Consider the following 22,255-nt stretch of genomic DNA (forward strand, 5'->3'; position numbering starts at 1 on the left):
TTTCTTGACAGGGTTCTCACATTTTGATACTTATCAGATATTCTCACAGGGGAAGTATAAAAGAAGGGGACAGGGCAATGTACCAACACCAATTATCCAAAATAGGACATTGCAAAAAACATGTACATCCACTTTCTCACCCAAAACATTGTGATCCACCGCAGCTACTTTTAAGGGTGGAGACGCCTCTTATAAGAAGAGGCACACAGGAAACAAAGTGCAGGAAGACAAGTAAGTTTCATTTGCAAAGGTTGAGTGTTGCAATATTTTCCTCACTGCATGTTAGTGAACAAAGCGAAGGAGAATGTCCGGGCAGGGACCCCTCTCTCTGCTCACCTGGATGACAGCCATGGGTAAGCACTGACTGTCAAGATTTCACTCAGCTTAATATTCAATTACATATTAAAGGGGTTGGACAAAACATCATCAGCTCAAATAGTAAAAACAAGTCAATTACTTTCAATACTACATGTTTTAAATTACAGTTTAGTTTTAGTTTTGCTATGCCTGACTAAATCTAAATCTAATCATGTTGAACTGTCCACACCATTGTAAACAATAGACAAACTTGAAGTATTGTAGAGGACGATATGTTTTCAAAATGAATGCTTAACTTGCACATGGATCATTTATGTAAAAGAAAGGTGCCTAATGTTGCCATTTCCGTCGGCTAATGTGGATCCCAATAAAATCAAAATCTAATGCTCTAAATGTTATTTAGTTGTTAGATGCTCCATTGTCATTATTTTGGGGCTTTTTAGAAAACCAAACTAGTCATACAGTATCTTTACTTGTGGTTTCACGTCAATAACGGTAACCGACTTCCCCTTTTTTCAATTTGAGGCAGGTGGTTGGAACCAAAGGTCACTTAACCTTTTAAACCTAGATACAACTTTATTGTCGATTCATGTTTTTGAGACAGTCAATGATAAGCATGAACTTTTGGCCATTTATCACACATTTTTCATGGTGAAAAAGTCATAAAGAATTATTTACAATGTTACAGCTACATTCACTTTTGATGGCAGTTCTGGTTGAACCACAGTAGCCTATAGCACACCTATGTTCAGTCAAAAATGTTGAAATGAGGATTCCTCAAAATACTTTTATTATGCACCTTTTCATCCATGCGCACATCTTACAGACTGAACTTTTACTTGTTTTCACCAGAGCCTGCGCCAGACTATGATCAGCTGGGGGCACTGTTTTTGATGCTATATTTCTAGTTAGGATATATATAATATATGCAACAAGTCTTCCACCAACATGGTTCTGTGGCAATGCACCACATAATCAATAAGCAAAGCATTAACAATGAAGTTTCCAACACACACTGGACCAGAGCCATTCATTTGGCTCTGTTCCAGTGCTGTTTAAATGATGTATTTTATTGTACATCGTGGATGAGGCCTACTAGACAGCTAATATTTACGAATATCATTTTTATGCATCTAACCCAAATAGTTGTGTCTGTCATCCGATTGTACCCTTCTTTCTTTTCTTTGCCAGCTGTCTCTTCAATGGCTTTCAACATTGATGAAGCAAACCCAAAAATCTACAAGGGGGAGGAACAGGATTTCTTTGGTTACAAAGTCCTGCAATTCATTTCTGACAAAGAGAAAGGGCAAGTGTTATTGTTATCATCATAGTGAAAAATGCTAAGTATTCTGTTACATACTTCATCTGCAAAACAGTATCACACACATGAGGAAACAAAAATGACCAGATAAATGCACCTGTGTCTGCAAACATGCACTCTATACAGTTGAAGTCAGAAGTTTACATACACCTTAGCCAAAAACATTTAATGTCAGTTTTTCACAATTCCTGACATTTAATCCTAGTACTAACTCCCTGTCTTAGGTAAGTTAGGATCACTAGTTTATTTTAAGAATGTGAAATGTCAGAATAATTGTACAGAGAATAATTTATTTCAGCTTTTATTTCTTTCATCACATTCCCAGTGGGTCAGAAGTTTACATACACTCAATTAGTATTTGAAAAAAAACAACTTCATCCATTTTAGAATAAGGCTTTAAAAAAAGGTATGTATTTAACCTTTATTTAACTAGGCAAGTCAGTTAAGAACCAATTCTTATTTACAATGACGGTCTACACCGGCCAAACTTGGACCACACTGTGCGCCGCCCTATGGAACTCCCAATCACTGCCGGCTGTGACACAGTCTGGATTTGAGCCAGGGCGTCTGTAGTGACGCCTGTAGCACTGAGATGCAGCGGCTTAGACTGCTGCGCCACTCGGGAGCTGTAACGTAACAAAATGTGGAAAAAGTCAAGGGGTCTGAATACTTCCCGAATGCACTGTATGTGTATTAAAGTAGTAAAAATGTTAGTACTTGGTCCCATATTCCTAGAACGCAATGATTACATCAAGCTGTGACTCTACAAACTTGTTGGATGCATTTGCTGTTCGTTTTGGTTGTGTTTCAGATTATTTTGTGCCCAATAGAAATGAATGGTAAATAATGTGTTGTGTCATTTTGGAGTCACTTTTATTGTAAATAAGAATAGAAAATGTCTCTAAACACTTCTACATTAATGTGGATGCTACCATGATAACAGATAATCCTCAATGAATCTTGAATAATGAGAAAGTTATACGTACCAATATCATACCCCAAGACATGCTTACCTCTCACCAGGTTAGCATTTTTTTAGGGGGTATGATATTTATGCCTCTGTAACTTTCTCACTCATTATTATTCAAGATTCATTGAGGATTATCCTTTATCATGGTAGCATCCACATTAACGTGGAAGTGTTTCGATAACATAATCAATTCTTATTTAGTTTCTTAAATGATGTGAGCTGCATCCAATGCCCATGACTAATGTGCATCGGTGAATTAGTTATGCATACGTTGACGGAATGGAAATTCTGACTTGTGTTTCATCATATCACACCTCTGACAACATCATGCTTTCCTCCTTCACCATGCAGCTGCTATTCTGACCTTAGTAACCAAAAGAAAGCAGATATACAAAAGTCATTTACCACACTGTCAGAAATGTTATGTAACCATTCTTGATCTAAAGTTTGTCATATATATATATATAAAAAATGGATACAGTCTCATCTAAATCAACCAATGTATACTGTTATTTCTCACCCACAGGGTAATGGTCAGTGTATACTGTTATTTCTCACCCACAGGGTAATGGTCAGTGTATACTGTTATTTCTCACCCACAGGGTAATGGTCAGTGTATACTGTTATTTCTCACCCACAGGGTAATGGTCAGTGTATACTGTTATTTCTCACCCACAGGGTAATGGTCAGTGTATACTGTTATTTCTCACCCACAGGGTAATGGTCAGTGTATACTGTTATTTCTCACCCACAGGGTAATGGTCAGTGTATACTGTTATTTCTCACCCACAGGGTAATGGTCAGTGTATACTGTTATTTCTCACCCACAGGGTAATGGTCAGTGTATACTGCTATTTCTCACCCACAGGATAATGGTCAGTGTATACTGTTATTTCTCACCCACAGGATAATGGTCAGTGCTCCATATCAGAAGAACGGATCTGGTGGAATCTGTAGATGTGCTCAAGACCGAACAAACTGTACAGACTGTTACACTCCTCAAGGTAGAGATGGATGTTGATGATACACTATACTGTACTTACTGGACTGCAATTTAGAAAGGTGGTTACCTTAACAAAATGAATAATTATACGAATTGTTAGAACATGTAACACCTATCACGGTAACCATGACTAATTGATATTTGTCAGAGTATTAAAATATGGCTGAAATGTCAACAAGATCTTGAAAATGAGAAACACTAGTTGATTCTGCAAGTCTGCCTTTTGCCTTCCAACAGAAACTGACACAATCAAGTACATTGGACTGTCTATGGCTGGACAACCTACTTCTCCTCCAACGTTCACTGTAAGATAACCACCAAACAGTTAATTTGATCATGTTCTTGTTTTCAAATACTCAATGGGAGTGCACTATACATATGTAATACATATGTTTGGCAGCGTTTACGTAGGCAGGTCATTTCTGAATTTTTCTTCACTAATTGGTCTTTTGACCAATCAGATTAGCTCCACCAATTAGTGGAAGAAAATATCAGAATTGAGCTGCCTGTATAAACCTGAATGACTTGTTTCACTTGAGCCATAAAACAATAGCTCAGCAATCTAAAAATGATCATGGAAAATTCCTGTAAATCTCTTTTGAAGACATCTGAGGTCCACCAGACAACCCATTATTTGATCACATTTACAATTATTTGTTCTCCTCATTCAGGCCTGCAGCCCTGGCCTGGCACACGAGTGTGATGGGAACTTCTATCTGAACAGTATCTGTTATCAGTTCAACAGCCAGCTCCACATCACCTCGAACTTCACACCTGCCTTCCAAGGTATAACGGCGAAACTTGAAGACAATTGTCGATAATAATAACATAACCCAAGAGTTTTAGGTATACATTGACTGTTTATTCATGTCATGCTAAATTACATTAGGATTAGGTCACAAAATATTAATTGTGAATGATAAGATCTGGATTCCTGAATATGTAAAGAATGTTGTGAGTGTTATACTTCATATACATTTATGTAATTCACTTTCTCTTCCAGAATGTACTAAGAAAATAGTGGACCTCGTTTTCCTCTTTGACGGATCAGGAAGCATGACAAGGGATGAATTTCATCAGAACAAAGTTTTCATAAACAATATCATGACAACCCTAACAAACTCCTCAATCAAGGTAAACTTCCTTTTAAATGTCATAACTTGAATCATGCTCGTGAGGTTGCTGAACATACATCTGTTTACACTCTTAGAAGTAAAGGTGCCTAGAAGAAGCTTTTGGGTTGCCACCCCGGCTGAACCTTTCCAGTTCAAACAGGTTCCTTGAGGATCCCCTTCTGAAAAGGGTCTTGGAGGAACCCTTGTGTAAAGGTCCAAACCGGAACCTTTTTCTGATGGGAGGAGTTACATTTTGAACCTTTTTAATAATATATTGTAGTGGTGGCAGCCTATCAGATTGGAGGCGTGGCAACTATTCCCACTTTGGAAGAGCATAGGCTCTTGAGGAACACCTCTGTAAGCCTCATTGATGCTACAAAAATATTTTGGATTTCACCTTCACAAGTGATGATAATACAGCAGAACAGATAAACAGGAGTGAAATTTACTCTAACGGGTGGCCTAAAAAATATGTACAGTATCTTAAAGCCACACCCATACTAAGCCACACCTCCACTCCAGGGTTCCTCCACGAACACGATACCTCATTGAACCGTTAAATGTTCCTCCAAGAACCCTGCAACAAACCAAAGGTGCAAATATGAACCATTGACTAGCAATGGTTCCTTGTAGAACCTCAGGGGTTCCTTGAGGCTCTTCAGGGTTCCTCGAGTCACCACTAATTCTAAGAGTGTATGTGCTATACACCCATGTCGCTGCATGGAAAGTATGGAATGAAATCAATATTAGTCATCTTTTGCTCTTTTTTTAAACCACAGTTCGCAGCGGTTCAGTTCTCATCAACAGCCAAGACAGTTTTCAACTTCAATGACTACCAAGAGGGGAGAGCCTTGGATAATCTTTGGAAAGAAGAGCACATGGCTGATCTAACCAACACACATAAGGCAATAGACTTTGTCTTGTAGGTCACAGTTGATCATTATTAATCAGTTTTACTTTCAAAGTTCTGACCGAATACTCAGAATCTGATCAAAGGGGATTGTGGTGTAAGAAAGATATCTTGATCTGTTGTTTGTATACATCTAATTCAGGAAAAACATTTTTGAAAACCAAGCCGCCGGCGCCACCGCAGATGCAACTAAAGTACTGGTCGTAATAACAGATGGAAATCCCAGTGATACTGATAGAAAAAACTCTATCAAAAGAAGTGATGAGAAAAACATAATCCGCTTCGTTATTGGGGTAAGTCCTTAAAATGGGAGAGCCTGTATAGCCCCAACACAACACCACACAATTGTATGACTTAATTCCATTACAACTGTTTCATTCCCATAACTACAGCTGGTTGATCACTAGCCAATACATTTTGACTAGAAGGTATGCTCTCCTCCTAGTTGAAATGACCAAAGGCCAATATATTTGCATCTCTGTTAACTTCAAGTGAAATGGTTTGAAAATGTATCTCAATCCAGGGATGGAAGGTGTCGCAGTAGTCCTACTTATCCCACAACAATCTACGGTGATTGAAGAAGATTGAAATACAGCTAGTTTTTTACTAAACTGCCTTGTTCATCCTCATGCTGGTTAGCTAATGTTCTCAATTTACCGTAAATTCTCGCTTTACCTTCTGTCCCTAAATTGAGGTACATTTTCAAATCATTTCACTTGAAGTTCACAGAGGTGCAAATATATTGGCAAATGGCTGTTTCGACTAGTTGATCACCAGTGTATACCAGTGTTAGTGCTTTTAATGTATGATTTCAATGTATGCTGCTTACATTCATGTGTTTTGCCCAAATAATACACAGGCTGGGGAGTTTTTTAAAGCTGCAATGTATGTACCTTTTTGGGCAACCCGATCAATTTCACATAGAAATGTGTGTTATAGATCTGTCATGCTCATTGAAAGCAAGTCTAAGAAGCGGTAGATCTGGTTGATATGTTCTATGTGCGCTATTTCTATGCTACCCGTTTTTATGTTTCGATTTAGTGTCTTTTACTTTCAGTTTTGTACACCAGCTTCAAACAGCTGAAAATACAATATATTTGGTAATGGAAAATATATTTCACAGCAGTTTGGATGGTACAATGATTCACACTTTACTTGCGCGTTTTGTCTCAAACTGAAATTAAGCGAACTATTAGAAATGGCAGAGCGATTTCTACATAGTGCATATTTCACCTGTTAGAATCCTTTAACTTTGTGCTACATGCCACAGGGCCTACACACAACAAAGGCCGTACTCTTGATCTCCTGCTGTCCAATGGTCTGAATATTGATAACTTGGAAACTATTGATGTGTGTCTCTGACCATCTCAGTATTGGTTTTAAAATCCTTTCTCCCCCATCTAAAAATGTGTCTGTTCCCACTCCCATCAATACCTCCACAACTGCTAGTAAATTTAACAATGCTTTTGTCCTCTACTAATGATCCTGTTCTGTCATCACACTGATGATTTGCTGAACAGGTTCAATTACATACTGTATGTCAGGATATTTTAGACTCAGTGGCACCAGTTAAAACCAATAATAAACTGTCTGCCAGAGTCTCATCTTGGTTAGATGACCCCACTCGTGCCTTAAAAAGTATTTTTTTGTATGTATTTTTTTTAATAAATGCTGAACGTAAAAGGAAAGCCTGCTAATGTCAAGTATTCTATGAGATAATGAAGGATCTGATGAGAAATTACAATGTGGTTAAAGATGCAAGAGCAAACAACTTCTCTACCCTGATTTAGCAGACAAGATATGTTTATAAGTCCCTTGCCATTATTTTATAATATATGTTTTTATAGAAAGTAGAATATAATTCAATTTAGCAAATTAAATAGAAAGGATATTTTTCCCATTCCAGAGTGAGAGTGCACATATGAAGTGACTATATTGAGCTTAAAAGTAATCATTTGAAACATGTCCTATAAACTAGATGTATAGTTATTTGGTAACTTTACTTGTGAATGATACAAACCTTGGAATGCCTTCGAAATCAAAAGATATATGGGCTACATGATGTGATTATAGGCTATTGATGATTCGAGAAAGTCAACAAACTTTCGCTCTCTTCCTTGTCTCAGGATGCACATGCTGTTCTCTCATCAAGTGAGCATATTTTCGCTCCATCAATTACAGATTTTCTTTACTAATATGACAAATTAGTTTTGATTTAGAATGGCCCATTGTCAAATGGGCAGGAACAGGTGCAAGACAAAAAATATGCAGTCGAATCATCCTAATGCACTCGAATAGCGAATGGAAGCCACTTGGTACATTTTTCACTCGCATTGGTCAGGCTACTTTGGTTATTTCACTGCGCAACAGGTGATATTCCTCCCAAACTCTGTATGCTATTTAACCCTGTTCCAGCAGCTACCCAGTGCTTAATTTGGGAAATCAAGTGAAACCTGTTCGGGAACATTGATAGTATGTTTTCACAACAAAACATATTTAATTAAACTGTTGACAGCCCCTCTCTGCAAGCACTGTGTGTCACAAACCTCTTCGTCAGAAGATATGTTGAAATCGCTGTCGGACAAAGTGGACCAATATGCAGCGGATTGCGTGCTCATCATCATTTATTTTAAATGTGAACACGACAAAACAATAAACAAAACTCACGACAGGAACAGTGTCGCAGGCTAAACAAAAGCATTGCTAACATACAACTACCCACAAGTGACAAACAAAACACACACCTACTTATAGGACTCCCAATCAGAGGCAACTAGAAACACCTGCCTCCAATTGAGAGTCCAGCAACCAAATCTGCACATAGAAAACTTAACCTAGAACCTACTCATACTAAAACATACACCACAAAACCCCGGAACACATAAATAACACACCCCTCTAAGCTATACACACACAAAAAAAACATACAAAACAATCATACCTCTGCCACGCCCTGACCAAATAATACAAATAATCCTTTATACTGGTCAGGACGTGACACTGTGAGCTATTCTTTAGCTAAAGGTAATGTGTCAGCCTGTTAATTTAGAAAATATACAAAATTCCCTATTACTAGGCTATTCAAAATCAAATAATAATTCACTATAATTGTAGGTTAACTCAGATTTTTATTTTAGACCAATTATGTACCAAGATATCTTAAATCAGTATTTAAAAAAAAAAGCTTTTCTGCCGTGTGTAATATGCAGTAGGCACAGTCATTATTTTCATTCCGTGGGGGGGGGGGGGGGGGGGGTATGCATAAGCTCTAGTGTTTTGAATTAATCATCACCTTAGAAAGCACTATCCATTTCGTTGTGTTAGACTTGGAAACAACATCCACAACAACCATGTTTTCCACTCAGTTTCAACCTGTTGTTGAACTTCTTTCTTCAAATTGATCAATCACATTGAGGTGAGTTTTTTTAAACAACATACTGTTTTGATGATAAGTGTTCATTAGCGAGTTGGGTACTACTTACTCATGTCCAGAGTGCATAAGAGGAGATTACTGTGACTCACAGTTATGTAGAGTGTTTCAGTGAGCATGGGTGGTTCAGTATCATCCCCAACACCTATTCACTATGGTGTCCCTCAGGGTTCAATTCTGGGCCCCATTTTTCACCCCTTGTACATGCTTCCCCTTGGTGACATCATCCGCAATCATAACATTCAGTTTCACTGCTATGCAGATGACACGCAGCTTTGTTTACGAATCAGACCCAGTGACCAACCTAGTGTAGCTACCATTCACAAGTGTCTTGTTGACATCAAATGTTTGACAATTTATCCAGCTCAACGATAACAAATCTGAGGTTATTTTATTTGGCCCCCACCTGACCTCGAGCTGCATGTGAAGGTTGTCCAGACCCGCCTTTACGATATCATCTAAGAAATACAGCGCCTTCCGTAAATATTGGGATAGTGAAGCATTTTTCTTCTTTTGGCTCTATACTCCAAAAGTTTGGATTTGAAATGAAACAGTTACTATGAGGTTAAAGTATAGATTATCAACTTTTATTTGAGGGTATTTGTGTAAATATTGGTTGTACCATTTAGAAATGACAACACTTTCTATACATAGGGTCTTCCCTGTGGTTCAGTTGGTAGAGCATGGTGTGTGCAACGCCAGGGTTGTGGGTTCGATTCTCACGGGGGGAGAGTACAAAAAAAATATATATAATAATAAATGTATGAAATGTATGCATTCACTACTGTAAGTTGCTCTGGATAAGAGTGTCTGCTAAATGACTAAAATGTAAATGTAACATACTGTAGTTCCCATATTTCAGGGTACCAAAAGTATTGGAATTGGATTGACAGGTGTTTCTGGTTAGTCAGGTGTGTTCCGTGACATCATTTGTGCAAGCACAAGAGAGCTGTGATTGTCTAGTCTTGATTCAAGGCTTTGCGTTTGCCTTTGGTGGAAGGAGAACAAAGGATTCCATCTTTAAGGCTTGGTTAAGCCCCATTCCATTTCTTAGATATTTTATCTCCCGATGAGCCAGGATGCAGCTTGAGATCCTCTGACAGGGCACTGTTGGCCATTCCAAGGTCCAGGTTGAATAGTTTTTTATTATTCTCCTTCCTCCTGTCTATTACTTTTCTTTTTTTTGAATGATGTGAAGCACTTTTACTTGTATTAAAAAGCGCTATACAAATACAGTTGTTATTATTATTATTATTATTATTGTTATTACTAGTCTCAAGGGTCCAGTCCAACTTCCCAGTTACGATGTGGATGTTTAAATATCATTCATATTGAAAAGGAAATTAGACTTCACTATAATTCCTGTCCTCAAGTGATATATTTCTTGGCAGGTCAAGAATGTCAATTTGAAAAAACTAAAGTCCCTGGCATCAGAGCCAAAAGAGAACAACACTTTCCTCATCCAGGACTACAATGGACTAAAAGGAATCCTAGACAACTTTCAAAAAAAGATCTTCAACATTGAAGGTACAACTCCAGATTTAGTTGAAATCCCTTAGTACTACTTCCTTATTTTTCAGCAAAGTAGCTGTCAACGGAGATTTGTTATCCGTAAAAAAAACTGAAATATACTGGTATATATTTCTGGTGATAACACCTTACTCAATAAATTCCACAGTAGAAGTATTCATGTATCGCTAGTTATATCAGTGTCCATATGTTCTAGGTTCCAAAACTGCTCTGGCTGGAAACTTGACTAAAGAGATGTCTCAGAGTGGGTTCAGTGCTGTGTACGTTAATAAGGTGAGACACAGTATGTCCAGTATGTTTTGTCTTAAATGTTCATATGTAATATGTATAAATAGTTTTAAAATGTTTACAACAATGCTTCTACATTGTACTACAAATCCTTAAATCCTTAAATACTCATTTATAAATGTAATGACCACCATTGCAACTAGTTTTGTTGACACAATATATAGTTAATGAATGCTTATTAATAAAAATGTCATACAATATGACCCAATGTTTTATTTCATCTACAGGACACCTTGGTTCTGGGCTCAGTGGGATCAAACAACTGGCGTGGATCTCTCTTTGAGACTGAGGGTCTGAGATCAGAGGAAAGGGAAATTCAGGACTCCACATTGGACAAAGATTCCTATATGGGTAATGGAACATTAAGCTTAAAAAAATATATTGCTCAAAAGTGAATTTGAACAAACACTATTTTCAAGGCTCCGTTAGTTCAGATGTTTCAGAGAAGGGAGTGCAGTTACAATGGACCTACAGTTCTTTATTGTTCTTATAGGATACTCTGTAGCTGTTGGGAAGAAGAATGAGAACCTTCTATATTTTACCGGAGCACCAAGATCTGAACACATGGGACGGATCCTACTTTTCAACAAGGTTAACAACAACTGGACTGTGGCACAAAGATTGTCTGGAGAACAGGTTGGTAACATTAGATATATCTGTAAGCAATGTGGTATATCAATCAAGTTATACAAGAAAGCATGAAACCAGCTTTTGGGGTTATGTCAAAAGTTGAAGCGCTACTCCCATAGTAAAGTGGAATTATGAGTTCCATTCAACACCAAAGTGCTTCTTAAAACATTTCAAAACAATTTTTGTATGAATGTAAATTTGGACTTTCTCAGATGGGCTCATACTTCGGGGCAGAGCTGTGTTCTGTGGACATAGACTCAGACGGCAACACAGACTTCCTCCTGGTGGGTGCACCATTGTTTCACCAACCTCCGAGAGAGGGCAGAATCTACGTCTACACACTGACTGACAAGGTGGGCTGAACTGTGAATCTCTGAACAACAGATTTGTCACAGGTGTAGCCGTGTTGAATAGACCAAATCGCAGTGGGTATGTGGATACTCATATTATTTTAATGAAAACACACAAAGCATCCACAGGGAAAACAATAAACAGTACTCACGACAACAGGAACAGTTTTGCAGGCTAACAAACGCAATGCAAAAACAACTACCCACAACCCCAAAGAAAAACACACACTACTATATAGGACTCAGAATCAAAGGCAACTCAACACACCTGCCTTCAATTGGGAGTCCAATCACCAACACAACACTTAACACACAAAAACTGCCACGTCCTGACCAAAACTAATACAATTGCTCCCTCTTCTGGTCAGGACGTGACAGTACCCCCCCCCCCCTCAAGGTGCAGACCCCGGAATGCACCTTAAAAAAGAAAACACAAAAAAATCCCCAATACCCCAACAAAACTAATAAACAATAACCCCTAAACAATAAGGGAGGGAAGGGAGTGTGTCTGCCATCAACGACGGCACTGTGCTACACCCTCCCTCCCCAACCCACCTATCCTGGAGGTGGCTCCGGTGCGGGACGTGGACCTCGCTCCACCTTCGGTGGTGCCGATAGCTGTGCCGGGCAGACGGGCCACTCGGGCTGACCCTGGCAGACGGACCGCTCGGGCTGGGCCGGAGGACAGGCGGGCCGCTCGGGCTGAGCCGGAGGACAGGCGGGCCGCTAGGGCTGGGCCGGAGGACAGGCGGGCCGCTCGGGCTGGGCCGGAGGACAGGCGGGCCGCTCGGGCTGGGCCGGAGGACAGGCGGGCCGCTCGGGCTGGGCCGGAGGAAAGGCGGGCCGCTCGGGCTGGTCAGGGCAGACGGGCCGCTTGGGCTGGTCATGGCAGTCGGGCCGCTCTGGCGGCTCAGGGCAGTCGGGCCGCTCTGGCGGCTCCGGGCAGTCGGGCCGCTCTGGCGACTCTTGACTGGCGGGCCGCTCTGGCGACTCTTGACTGGCGGGCCGCTCTGGCGACTCTTGACTGGCGGGCAGCTCTGCCGACTCTTGACTGGCGGGCAGCTCTTGCGACTTCTGACTGGCGGGCAGCTCTGGCGACTCTTGACTGGCGGGCAGCTCTGGCGACTCTTGACTGGCGGGCAGCTCTGGCGACTCTTGACTGGCGGGCAGCTCTGGCGACTCTTGACTGGCGAGGCTGGGCTGACGCACTAGACGCCTGATGCGTGGGGCTGGTACTGGACGTGCTAGCCTGGAGACACGCACCTCCATGCTAGTGAGTATAGCGGGAAACACCGGACCGTAGAGGCGCACTGGCGGTCTTGAGCGCAGGGTTGGCATCACTCCTTCAGGCTCGATGCTTACTTCGCCCTGGCACCTGCGGGGCACTGGTACAGGGCGGCCTGGGCTGTGCGTACGTATAGACGAGATGGTGCGTACCTCAGCGAAACATGGCGCCCTCCACCTCATACGCTCCTCCATGTGATCACGGGTAGCTGGCTTACTGCTCTTCCTTGGCCTAGCCAAACTACCCGTGTGCCCCCCCCCAAAAAAATTATTGGGGGTGCCTCTCGGGCTTCCTACCCAGCCGTGTTCCCTCATACCGCTGCCGTTGGTTCTTCTGTCCTGCTGCCTCCACTCTCCTGAGTGCCTCCATCTGTTCCCATGGGAGGCAATTCCTTCCGGCCAGGATCTCTTCCCAAGTGTAGGCTCCCTTGCCGTCCAGGATGTCCTCCCATGTCCATTCCCTTGTGCTGTACTCCTGTGGCTCATTCCTCCTCCGCTGCTTGGTCCTGGTTTGGTGGGTAGTTCTGTCACAGGTGTGGCCGTGTTGAATAGACCAAATAGCAGCGGGTATGTGGATACTCATATTCTTTTAATGAAAACACAAAAGGATCCACAGGGAAAACAATAAACAGTACTCACGACAACAGGAACAGTTTTGCAGTCTAACAAACGCAATGCAAAAACAACTACCCACAACCCCAAAGAAAAACACACTACTATATAGGACTCCCAATCAAAGGCAACTCAACACACCTGCCTTCAATTGGGAGTCCAATCACCAACACAACACTTAACACACAAAAACCTGCCACGTCCTGACCAAAACTAATACAATTGCTCCCTCTGCTGGTCAGGACGTGACAAGATTCAAATGCTGCAATTTGTGGTTGAATATGTTCATCAGGGACAAAGTGATCTGGAAGCCGATATTAATTCATTTGGATATAAATATCCATCCTCTTCAATAACACTGCACAAAAAGACGATGTAATATGGATTTATCTTCATGTGATCTCTCCTTTATTAGCTGGAGCTGAGGATGGAGATGAGTGTTTCAGTGCTGGCTCAGGGTAGATTCGGCTCCTCCATCTCCTCTCTCACAGACCTGAATGGAGATGGGCTGAAGGATGTAGCTGTGGGCGCTCCACTTGAGGACGATCACAGGGGGGCCGTGTACATCTACCTGGGTGAAAAGCTAAAGGGGATCCGCCCTGAATTCAGCCAGGTGAGACAGACGAAGATGGAAATCATTCAAAAAGGCTGTTCATGATCAAAGAAAACAGACATCCCTCCCGGGATATCAATATCAATGCCTTTTCATTAAATGTTTGTCCTCGTAATGCAGTGCATCTCAGCTGCGATGATGAGATCTAAGCTCCAGTTCTTTGGCCAGGCGATTGATGGGAAGATGGACCTGGGTGAGGATGGACTGACTGACATCGTAGTAGGAGCGCGTGGCGCAGTTGTCGTCTTGAGGTACGAGTCCAAAAAAAGGATAAGAAAAGACAGTTGGTTTAAAAGGACAGTAAAAATATGCCACTAGTGTGTGATCTGCACTGAATGGGGGCTGAACACAATGAGGTGTGGGCGGTGCTACCCAACATCGTACAATGTAAGCTAACATTACTGTCTTTATCACAATCGCTCACAGGTCCAGACCGGTCCTCAGCATCTCTGCTCATCTCCACTTCCATCCCTCGGAGATCAGCACCGATAACTTTGACTGTCTGGCAAAAGAGACCATTTCCTCTGTGGTGACTTTGACAGCCTGCTTTAACATGGCAGAGGCAACAAAGAGTACAGCTGGTAAGAACTCTCAGAACATTAGGAACACTGATGGCTTCTGACCGGTGGAGGCTTCTGAGGGAAGGACGGCTCATAATAATGTCTGGAACAGAGCAAATGGAATGGCATCAAACACATAGAAACCATGTTTGTTACCATTCCGCTTATTCCGCTCCAGCCATTACCACAAGCCCGTCCTCCCCAATTAAGGTGCCACGACCTGTGGTGAAGACCCAGATGAAGTCCAAGTGTTTTGAAAGGTTGGACCTTGGTCTGGTTCTGGGTCACAAAAGTTAAGGTCTTGACTCCATCTCTGCTTTCTACTTTAATGGTGTTCATCACATTTACATTTACGTCATTTAGCAGACGCTCTTATCCAGAGCGACTTGAGGTTCAGAACTTTTCTCCCTGATAAGGAAGCCATTTCAGACTCTTGTGTACTTTTCCAGAGGTGCTGAGTGCAGGAATGAACTTCTCCTACTCGCTGAATGTGGATCCAGTGAGACAGAGGAGCCGAGCCTTTTACAGTGACACGAACAAAGGGGCCAGAAGTCTTCTCTCTACTGTGGAGCTGAGAAAGAAGCGGACCTGCTTCAACCACTCAGTCTACATGACAGTATGATCAATGAGAAACTGTAGCTATGCAACAATACAACAACCATAATGTCTCTCGTAAGGAGGGGATTTAATGAATAACATTAAGTTGTTAGGTTGTTGAATTATTATTGAATTGTTATTGTGTGTTGATTTTATTCAGTGATGAGAAGAATGAGGGTTTTTCAGGACTATGGATAGAGAAATTAATGCCACATTTTATTTTCTTCCAGCAATGCGTGATCGACACATTATCGCCCATAGTCATCAAACTTAATTTATCTCAATCTGAAAGCCAACAAGAGGGTCGTACTGCCATTCTGAATACTGACAGTCCTACACAGGCTGTGGTCGAGGTACGAGGATACATTCTGGGTCTGACTAAAACCTGTTCACTTACAATGATCAACAGCACTAGCAATTACTGTGGACTGAGTACTGTAATTTAGCCAAAGACCTGTGAAAACAGGTAATCTAAACACATTCACAGTTGTCTTGAATTCATCATAGGTGCCCTTTGAAAAGAACTGCAAAGAAAATGAAACATGTGTGGCAGAGCTTGAGGTGGACTTCAACTTTATGTAAGTGTCTGATAAACATAGAGACAACTTAAAGTAACTTGTTTGTAGCTATAATAATTACTGACTGCTCAGAAAAAGCATGTTTTCTGACTGTACGGTCTTGTCTCTCTTATCAGCACATCAACTTTATTAGTGGTGGACCAGAGTTACTTCAACGTGACTATAAGACTGTCCAATCACGGGGACGACTCCTACAACACCAGTCTAACCCTCCTCTACCCTCCTGGCCTCTCATTCTCCATGATGCATCTTCTGAAGGTAATACCGGCACCCCTCCATCTATTGTGTAATTCATTCTGATGTTTCCTTTCTGCTCTCGTCTAAACCAGTGTTATTCAAACCTGGAGACCCAAACCATGTTCAGCCAATCAAGGGTTAGATGATTAGTTTAATCAGGGGTCTTCCTCCTGGGCTGGAACAAAGGCTTTTCTTGCTCATCTTGTGGGTCTGCAGAACCAGGATAGAAGAACATTGATTCAAACATCAGTTTGCGCCAAACATTTCAATGTTCCCTACATGTGCTAATTATTCATAAAATGTAGCAACATATTAAGTGTTGAATGTATTAATTCCTCAAACTGTTAACAAGATTGTTCATTTATTTTACACTATGTCAGTGACTCAGATGTACAAACCAGAATTATTTACATACTTGACATGATATCTGTATTCCATAGTCCACAAGGAGAACGGTGTTCAGCTGTGGTGGTCTGGAAGGTGAAATGGACAGAACTACATGCAGTGTCAGCCTCCCTGTCTACCGTAGTAAAACTACAGTGAGTGATTACTTAGATATACCAGTAAATAATGCTCAACTGTGAATACACTGGTAAAGCTTTTAAAATGTTGTCCTTAGATGATAAAGACTCAGAGCTAAAAGATGTGACAAATCCGTAACTCAATCTCATTTAAACAGCTTTGATCTTTGAGTGATATATGCCTTGTGAGTAAAAAATGATACTTAATCAATTTTGAATTCAGGCTGTAACAAAATGTGGAATAAGTCAAGATGTCTGAATACTTTCTGAAGGCATGCCTTGCACTTTGTTTCCACTTCCACAGTTTTTATGATCTCATTTCAAATCGTCTTTATTTTTTCTTCTCAACTTCCTTTTCAGGCTGTGTTCACCAGTAAATTCCATATTTTGAGTACATACGACTGGAATGACACAATGGAGATGAGCGTCATTGGACTGAGGTAGAAATCTGCTTCCAGTGTGAATATGTTAGAGCAGTAGCTAGACGAGAGATTAGAATCAGTCCAGGAAACAACCTTCATTTCCCCATGTTGTCGAAGTATTGAACATACATTGATTAAAACGAACTAGTTTTATACAACCCCAAAACCTTCTACTCAATTAGCTGAAGGACTTCATAGCATTCCACTTATGTATACAAAAAATGCCTTTGCTTTATTTACAGCGACAATGGAAACTCAACCAATAGTTCCCTAACCAGGACCATCCCTGTTCAATTTGCAGTTGACCTGGTAGCAAAAGCGTAAGTCTTTACAAGCCTATACTTAACATTTTGTTTGAGAATGACTCCATCAAGTTAATTCAATAAAATCAAGGTGACTTATGTATCTTTTTGTTGTTGTTGAAGCCTTCCCCAAGACTCCACCACTTACATTAACTTTACTCTGGAGGACACATCACCTAAAGTACTGGTGAATGTATATGAGGTAAACAATCAGCTGCTATTGCTGTGACTGATCTTGAAAGTGTGATTCACTCTATGTGAGGGACATTTTTTCTGATGCTTTACACTCTAAAAACAGTCAATAATTGTCACTGTTGTTGTAGGAATGAGCGGACAAAAGTGCAGCGTGTGTGTCGTTCCACATTTTATTTATTTTATATGTATTGCATAAATAAACTGTCATTCAGTTTATTTATGCAATACATAAATAAACTGAATGACAAAAAAAAAATGTGACGCAGAGGTGAAACACTACTCAAAATTAATCTCCCACAATCCTTGTGGGACAAACACCAACTTAAATATGACCTCCAATTAGAGACAACGATGACAAGGTGCCTCTAATTGGAGATCCCAAACACAGCCCAACATAGAAATACAAAACTACAACAACCCAACATAGAAATACAAAACTAGAACATAACAACATAGAAAAACTAAACTAGAAAACCCACCTGTCACGCCCTGACCTACTCTACCATAGAAAATAACAACTTACTATGGTCAGGACGTGACAATAATATGATTAGTGTGAATACTCTAATTAATATAATAGTTTGATGAAAACATTTAAATGCATTGCAAAAATAACAATTTCCCTTACAATCCGTTTTACATGGACAGCTGAAAATCAGGCTACCAAATGGATCTTCTATCACAATACGTTCTATCACAGTGATCATATCATTTTTGGGAAGCCCATTTGATTCTGCATGTACAAAATATGAAAGACAGCTTCAATTCGTTATGGCATGGACTCTACAAGGTGTCGAAAGCATTTCCACAGGGATGCTGGCCCATGTTGACTCTGATGCTTCCCACAGTCGTGTCAAGTTAGCTGGGTGTCCTTTCGGTGGTGGACCATTTTTGATACACACAGAAACATGTAGTGTGTGAAAAACCCAGCAGTCTTGCAGTTCTTGACACAAGCCTGTGCATGTGACACCTACTACAATACCCCATTCAAAGGCACTTTAATATTTTGTCTTGCCCATTCACTCTCTGAATGGCACACACACAATCCATGTCTCAATTGTCTCAAGGCTTAAAAATCCTTCTTTAACCTGTCTCCTCCCCTTCATCTACACTGATTGAAGTTGATTTAACAAGTGACATCAATAAGGGATCATAGCTTTCACCTGGATTCACTTGGATAGTCTATATCATGGAAAGAGCAGGTGTCCTTAATGTTTTGTACGCTCAGTGTATAAAGTTTGTATGCACATTTTTTTTTTGCTCATGACCTTGCTCATGCTTAATTTCATCAGAGAAAGGTGTTTACATGACATTATCAGTTTAATATTGAATTATTAGTGTGCATATAAACATATTCTCCATCCATTGGAGGTTGATGGCACCTTAATTGGGGAGGACGGGCTTGTGGTAATGGCTGAAGCGGAATCAGTGGAATGGTATCAAATATGTCAAACTCATGGTTTCCATGTTTTCGATGCCATTCCATTTGCTCCGTTCCAGCCATTATTATGAGCCATCCACTCAGTCGTCTCCACTGTCTCTGTTGCCCTAGGCTTGCACTTTTGGGAGCTTAGGTATATGTTTTGTTACATGTTCTGTGACAAATGCCTTTGTATAAAATCTCAATATAAATGTTATTGTTAGGTTGGTTGATTGAATGTGTCATTGTTTACAGGTGCAGAACTTGGGATTTAAGTCTGTACCAGTCACAGTCACCTTCACTTTCCCAACTAAGCTTGAGCACAGATTTGAAATGGAGGACTACCAAATATCTGTCTTACAGGTAAACTGTTCACATCTCTTATGAAAATGCTGACATTTTGCTGCCACAATTTATTTCAATAGGAAACAGCCTAATGCAAGTTTCCTTTATTTTCTTTGAAGAACCACACTCAATGTGGAAAGGTTATCAATTCAACAACAGAGGTGAGTATTCAAATATGCCACTCACTCTTGACATTGTTGGTAACCGATCCAATCAGGTTACAAATCAGTATAGTAAATCATATTACTGAAACACACATTTTGCTTCTGGCTGTGTTTACAGTACTGCTCTCCAGAAAAATACTGCAAGTCCATCGAGTGTGAAAGCTTCCTTTTGAAGAAGTTGTTGACAGTTACGTTTGTGCTGTCTGGAAATGTTTCCTTCAAGGACCTTGATCAACATGCAAAGGTCTGTATTAAGACAACTTTAACAAAAGATGGTACAGAGTAACAACATGCTAATAATTAATAAGACTTTGAGACAGCAAACATCCCACTTTAAATCTTTGTCATATTTATTATTATTTTGCACGCTACACCATTTAAGCTAGAAATGCCATTCAAACTTTTAAAGGGGCAGCGTGGTAAAGACCAGTGTGCTTGCATACAACTTATTGATATATATTATACTTTTTAAACTATTGAGCTTTTTATCCTCCATCCACTTCCATGGGATTTCTTCAACATTCTAAAGGTCCATTGTTACAGACTCCCATGAATTCCAACATTCTATTATACAAATCAAGAGATACAGATGTCTTAATAACCGCATCAACTTCATTCATTAAGTTAACTTCCCACTGTTGACTACGCCATGCCAGAGATGTTGCAAGTAGCCTAGTAGTTGTTGAACTTTTGTAGGCTTTTCAATCGTTTTCAATGCGCAAAATCATACCGCAATAGTCTTCCTCGCAAAAACATCATAAAAGGCATCTGATTTTATGATATAAACTTGAAGCCCATGCAAAAGACCAGGGACATGCACACGGAAGTATGACGTAGGAACGCGTCACTTGCCTGGCTTATTAACTGACAAATCAGCTACTTTCCCAACAACTTAGACAAGCACTTAGAGGGTGTGACATCTTGGTCTACTTCTCTGCTTTTCAAATCCAAAATCAGAACAGAATATCACACCCATATTCTACCTATCAAATGATGCAGCTTTGTTAGTTACTGCATTGACTGCATCAACTTTTACAAACAACTGACATTTTGACCACTTTCCGAGCATTTTATACCACGACTTAGACATTATAACAAATGGGTCTACTTCTCTGCTATTCGAATCTGAAATCAGACAGCTAGTAACCACATAGTAACCACATCAACTACTTTTCATCTGAACTTTTTTGAAACATCTGCCGTTTTGACCACTTTCCCAACAAGTTAGACGAAGCTCTACGTTTTTGTCTAACTTCTCTGCTATTTAAATCTGAAATCAGAACACTTCTACTACCACAAAATGCTTTTAAAGAATTGAAGCAAGGCACACCATTTTATTTAATGTTGTTCGACTAACAATATCTCACTCTACAGAGCTTGTCATTGCCAAAGAAATTCACTGGGGATAGAGAAACAGTCAACTTCATCAGTTTTGTCAAACTCAGCTATGACAAAAAACGATATGTCCAGACAGCGAGTGACCCAGGGGTAAGTTTCCTGTAAAAAACTTTTCTTCAACAAAGATACAAATATTTATTGAGCAAAGATTGACAAAAGCATCAATTTTGTATATATTTCTTTGATCATTAGGATAACTCTACAAGCTTCCACCAAACACAGGTAATTCTGTTTGTGGAATTAAACTGATTTACTGCATAAGAGTTGTTTTAAAATGCTTTGTCCATCGTCACTCATAATCTTAAAATGTATTCCTCCAGATTGATGTTCAGGCTGAGATGATCATTCCTCCACATACAGAGCTGATACTAGGGATAGGAGTTGGAGTAGGACTCTTTCTCCTGATCATCATCACAATGGCCATGTATATGGTGAGTATCAATGATGTGACGGAACCTTTGCTTCTGCATTGTAAAGGACCAACACTTTGATTCATATTCTTCACATTGTTTTTCCTTTCTACTCAGCTGGGATGTTTCAAGAGAAAAAGGCTTGATGATAATGCACAGGAAGATGAGAATGAAGGGGAACAGAGGGAGCAAGATGACGCTGTTCAGCCTATCAAGATCTGTGTTACCATAACAGAGATAAAGCTAGAGCCTGAGAGCGAGCCTGAGAGTGGAGCAGTGGAGTCAAATCCTCTCCTTGACGACAGTCAAACAGAAAACAATGGCTTCCCCACTAGTGAGGCGGTAGGGGAGGGGCCAAAAGAGAAACAGGATGTGTCAGAGTCAGAAGCAGTCTAATGGAGTAGAGAAACTCTTTTCACGCCACTTCCATATGGAAGGAACTTTTTCATAGCAGGTTAGGAGAACTTACGCAGCAGGTTAAGATAATTGACGTAACAGGTTAGAGAAAGAGTAGAGGTCCAAGCAAAAACAACTCAGAGAATAATTGTTAGATTAATTAATATAGTCTGACCTGACCACAGAACCACGCATATCACTCAATATGTGATTAAGTCTGAAATACATTTTCAAAAATACACTACCGTTCAAAGGTTTGGGGTCACTTAGAAATGTCCTTGTTTTGAAAGAAAAGCAAATTGTCCATTGAAATAACATCAAATTGATCAGAAATAC

At 40.3% G+C, this 22,255-nt stretch overlaps 1 protein-coding gene across 1 annotated transcript; it reads left to right on the forward strand.

Moving 5' to 3' along the window:
- Positions 1 to 203: 203 nt before the first annotated feature.
- Positions 204 to 22,052, forward strand: LOC115208661 (integrin alpha-L). Its single transcript, XM_029776890.1, has 31 exons — positions 204 to 353; positions 1,510 to 1,624; positions 3,516 to 3,613; positions 3,850 to 3,917; positions 4,284 to 4,398; positions 4,616 to 4,746; positions 5,507 to 5,649; positions 5,780 to 5,930; positions 10,459 to 10,594; positions 10,794 to 10,870; positions 11,113 to 11,236; positions 11,379 to 11,521; positions 11,728 to 11,868; positions 14,177 to 14,374; positions 14,495 to 14,625; positions 14,801 to 14,955; positions 15,384 to 15,550; positions 15,762 to 15,884; positions 16,039 to 16,109; positions 16,226 to 16,367; positions 16,787 to 16,885; positions 17,228 to 17,307; positions 17,532 to 17,609; positions 17,715 to 17,793; positions 19,462 to 19,569; positions 19,671 to 19,712; positions 19,834 to 19,959; positions 21,090 to 21,203; positions 21,306 to 21,335; positions 21,434 to 21,544; positions 21,641 to 22,052. Exons 1-31 carry the CDS (start codon positions 305 to 307, stop codon positions 21,917 to 21,919), a joined length of 3,624 nt encoding a protein of 1,207 aa, XP_029632750.1. The 5' UTR covers positions 204 to 304; the 3' UTR covers positions 21,920 to 22,052.
- Positions 22,053 to 22,255: the final 203 nt, after the last annotated feature.

This window comes from Salmo trutta, chromosome 14 (genome assembly GCF_901001165.1).
Source record: "Salmo trutta chromosome 14, fSalTru1.1, whole genome shotgun sequence".
NCBI lineage: Eukaryota > Metazoa > Chordata > Actinopteri > Salmoniformes > Salmonidae > Salmo > Salmo trutta.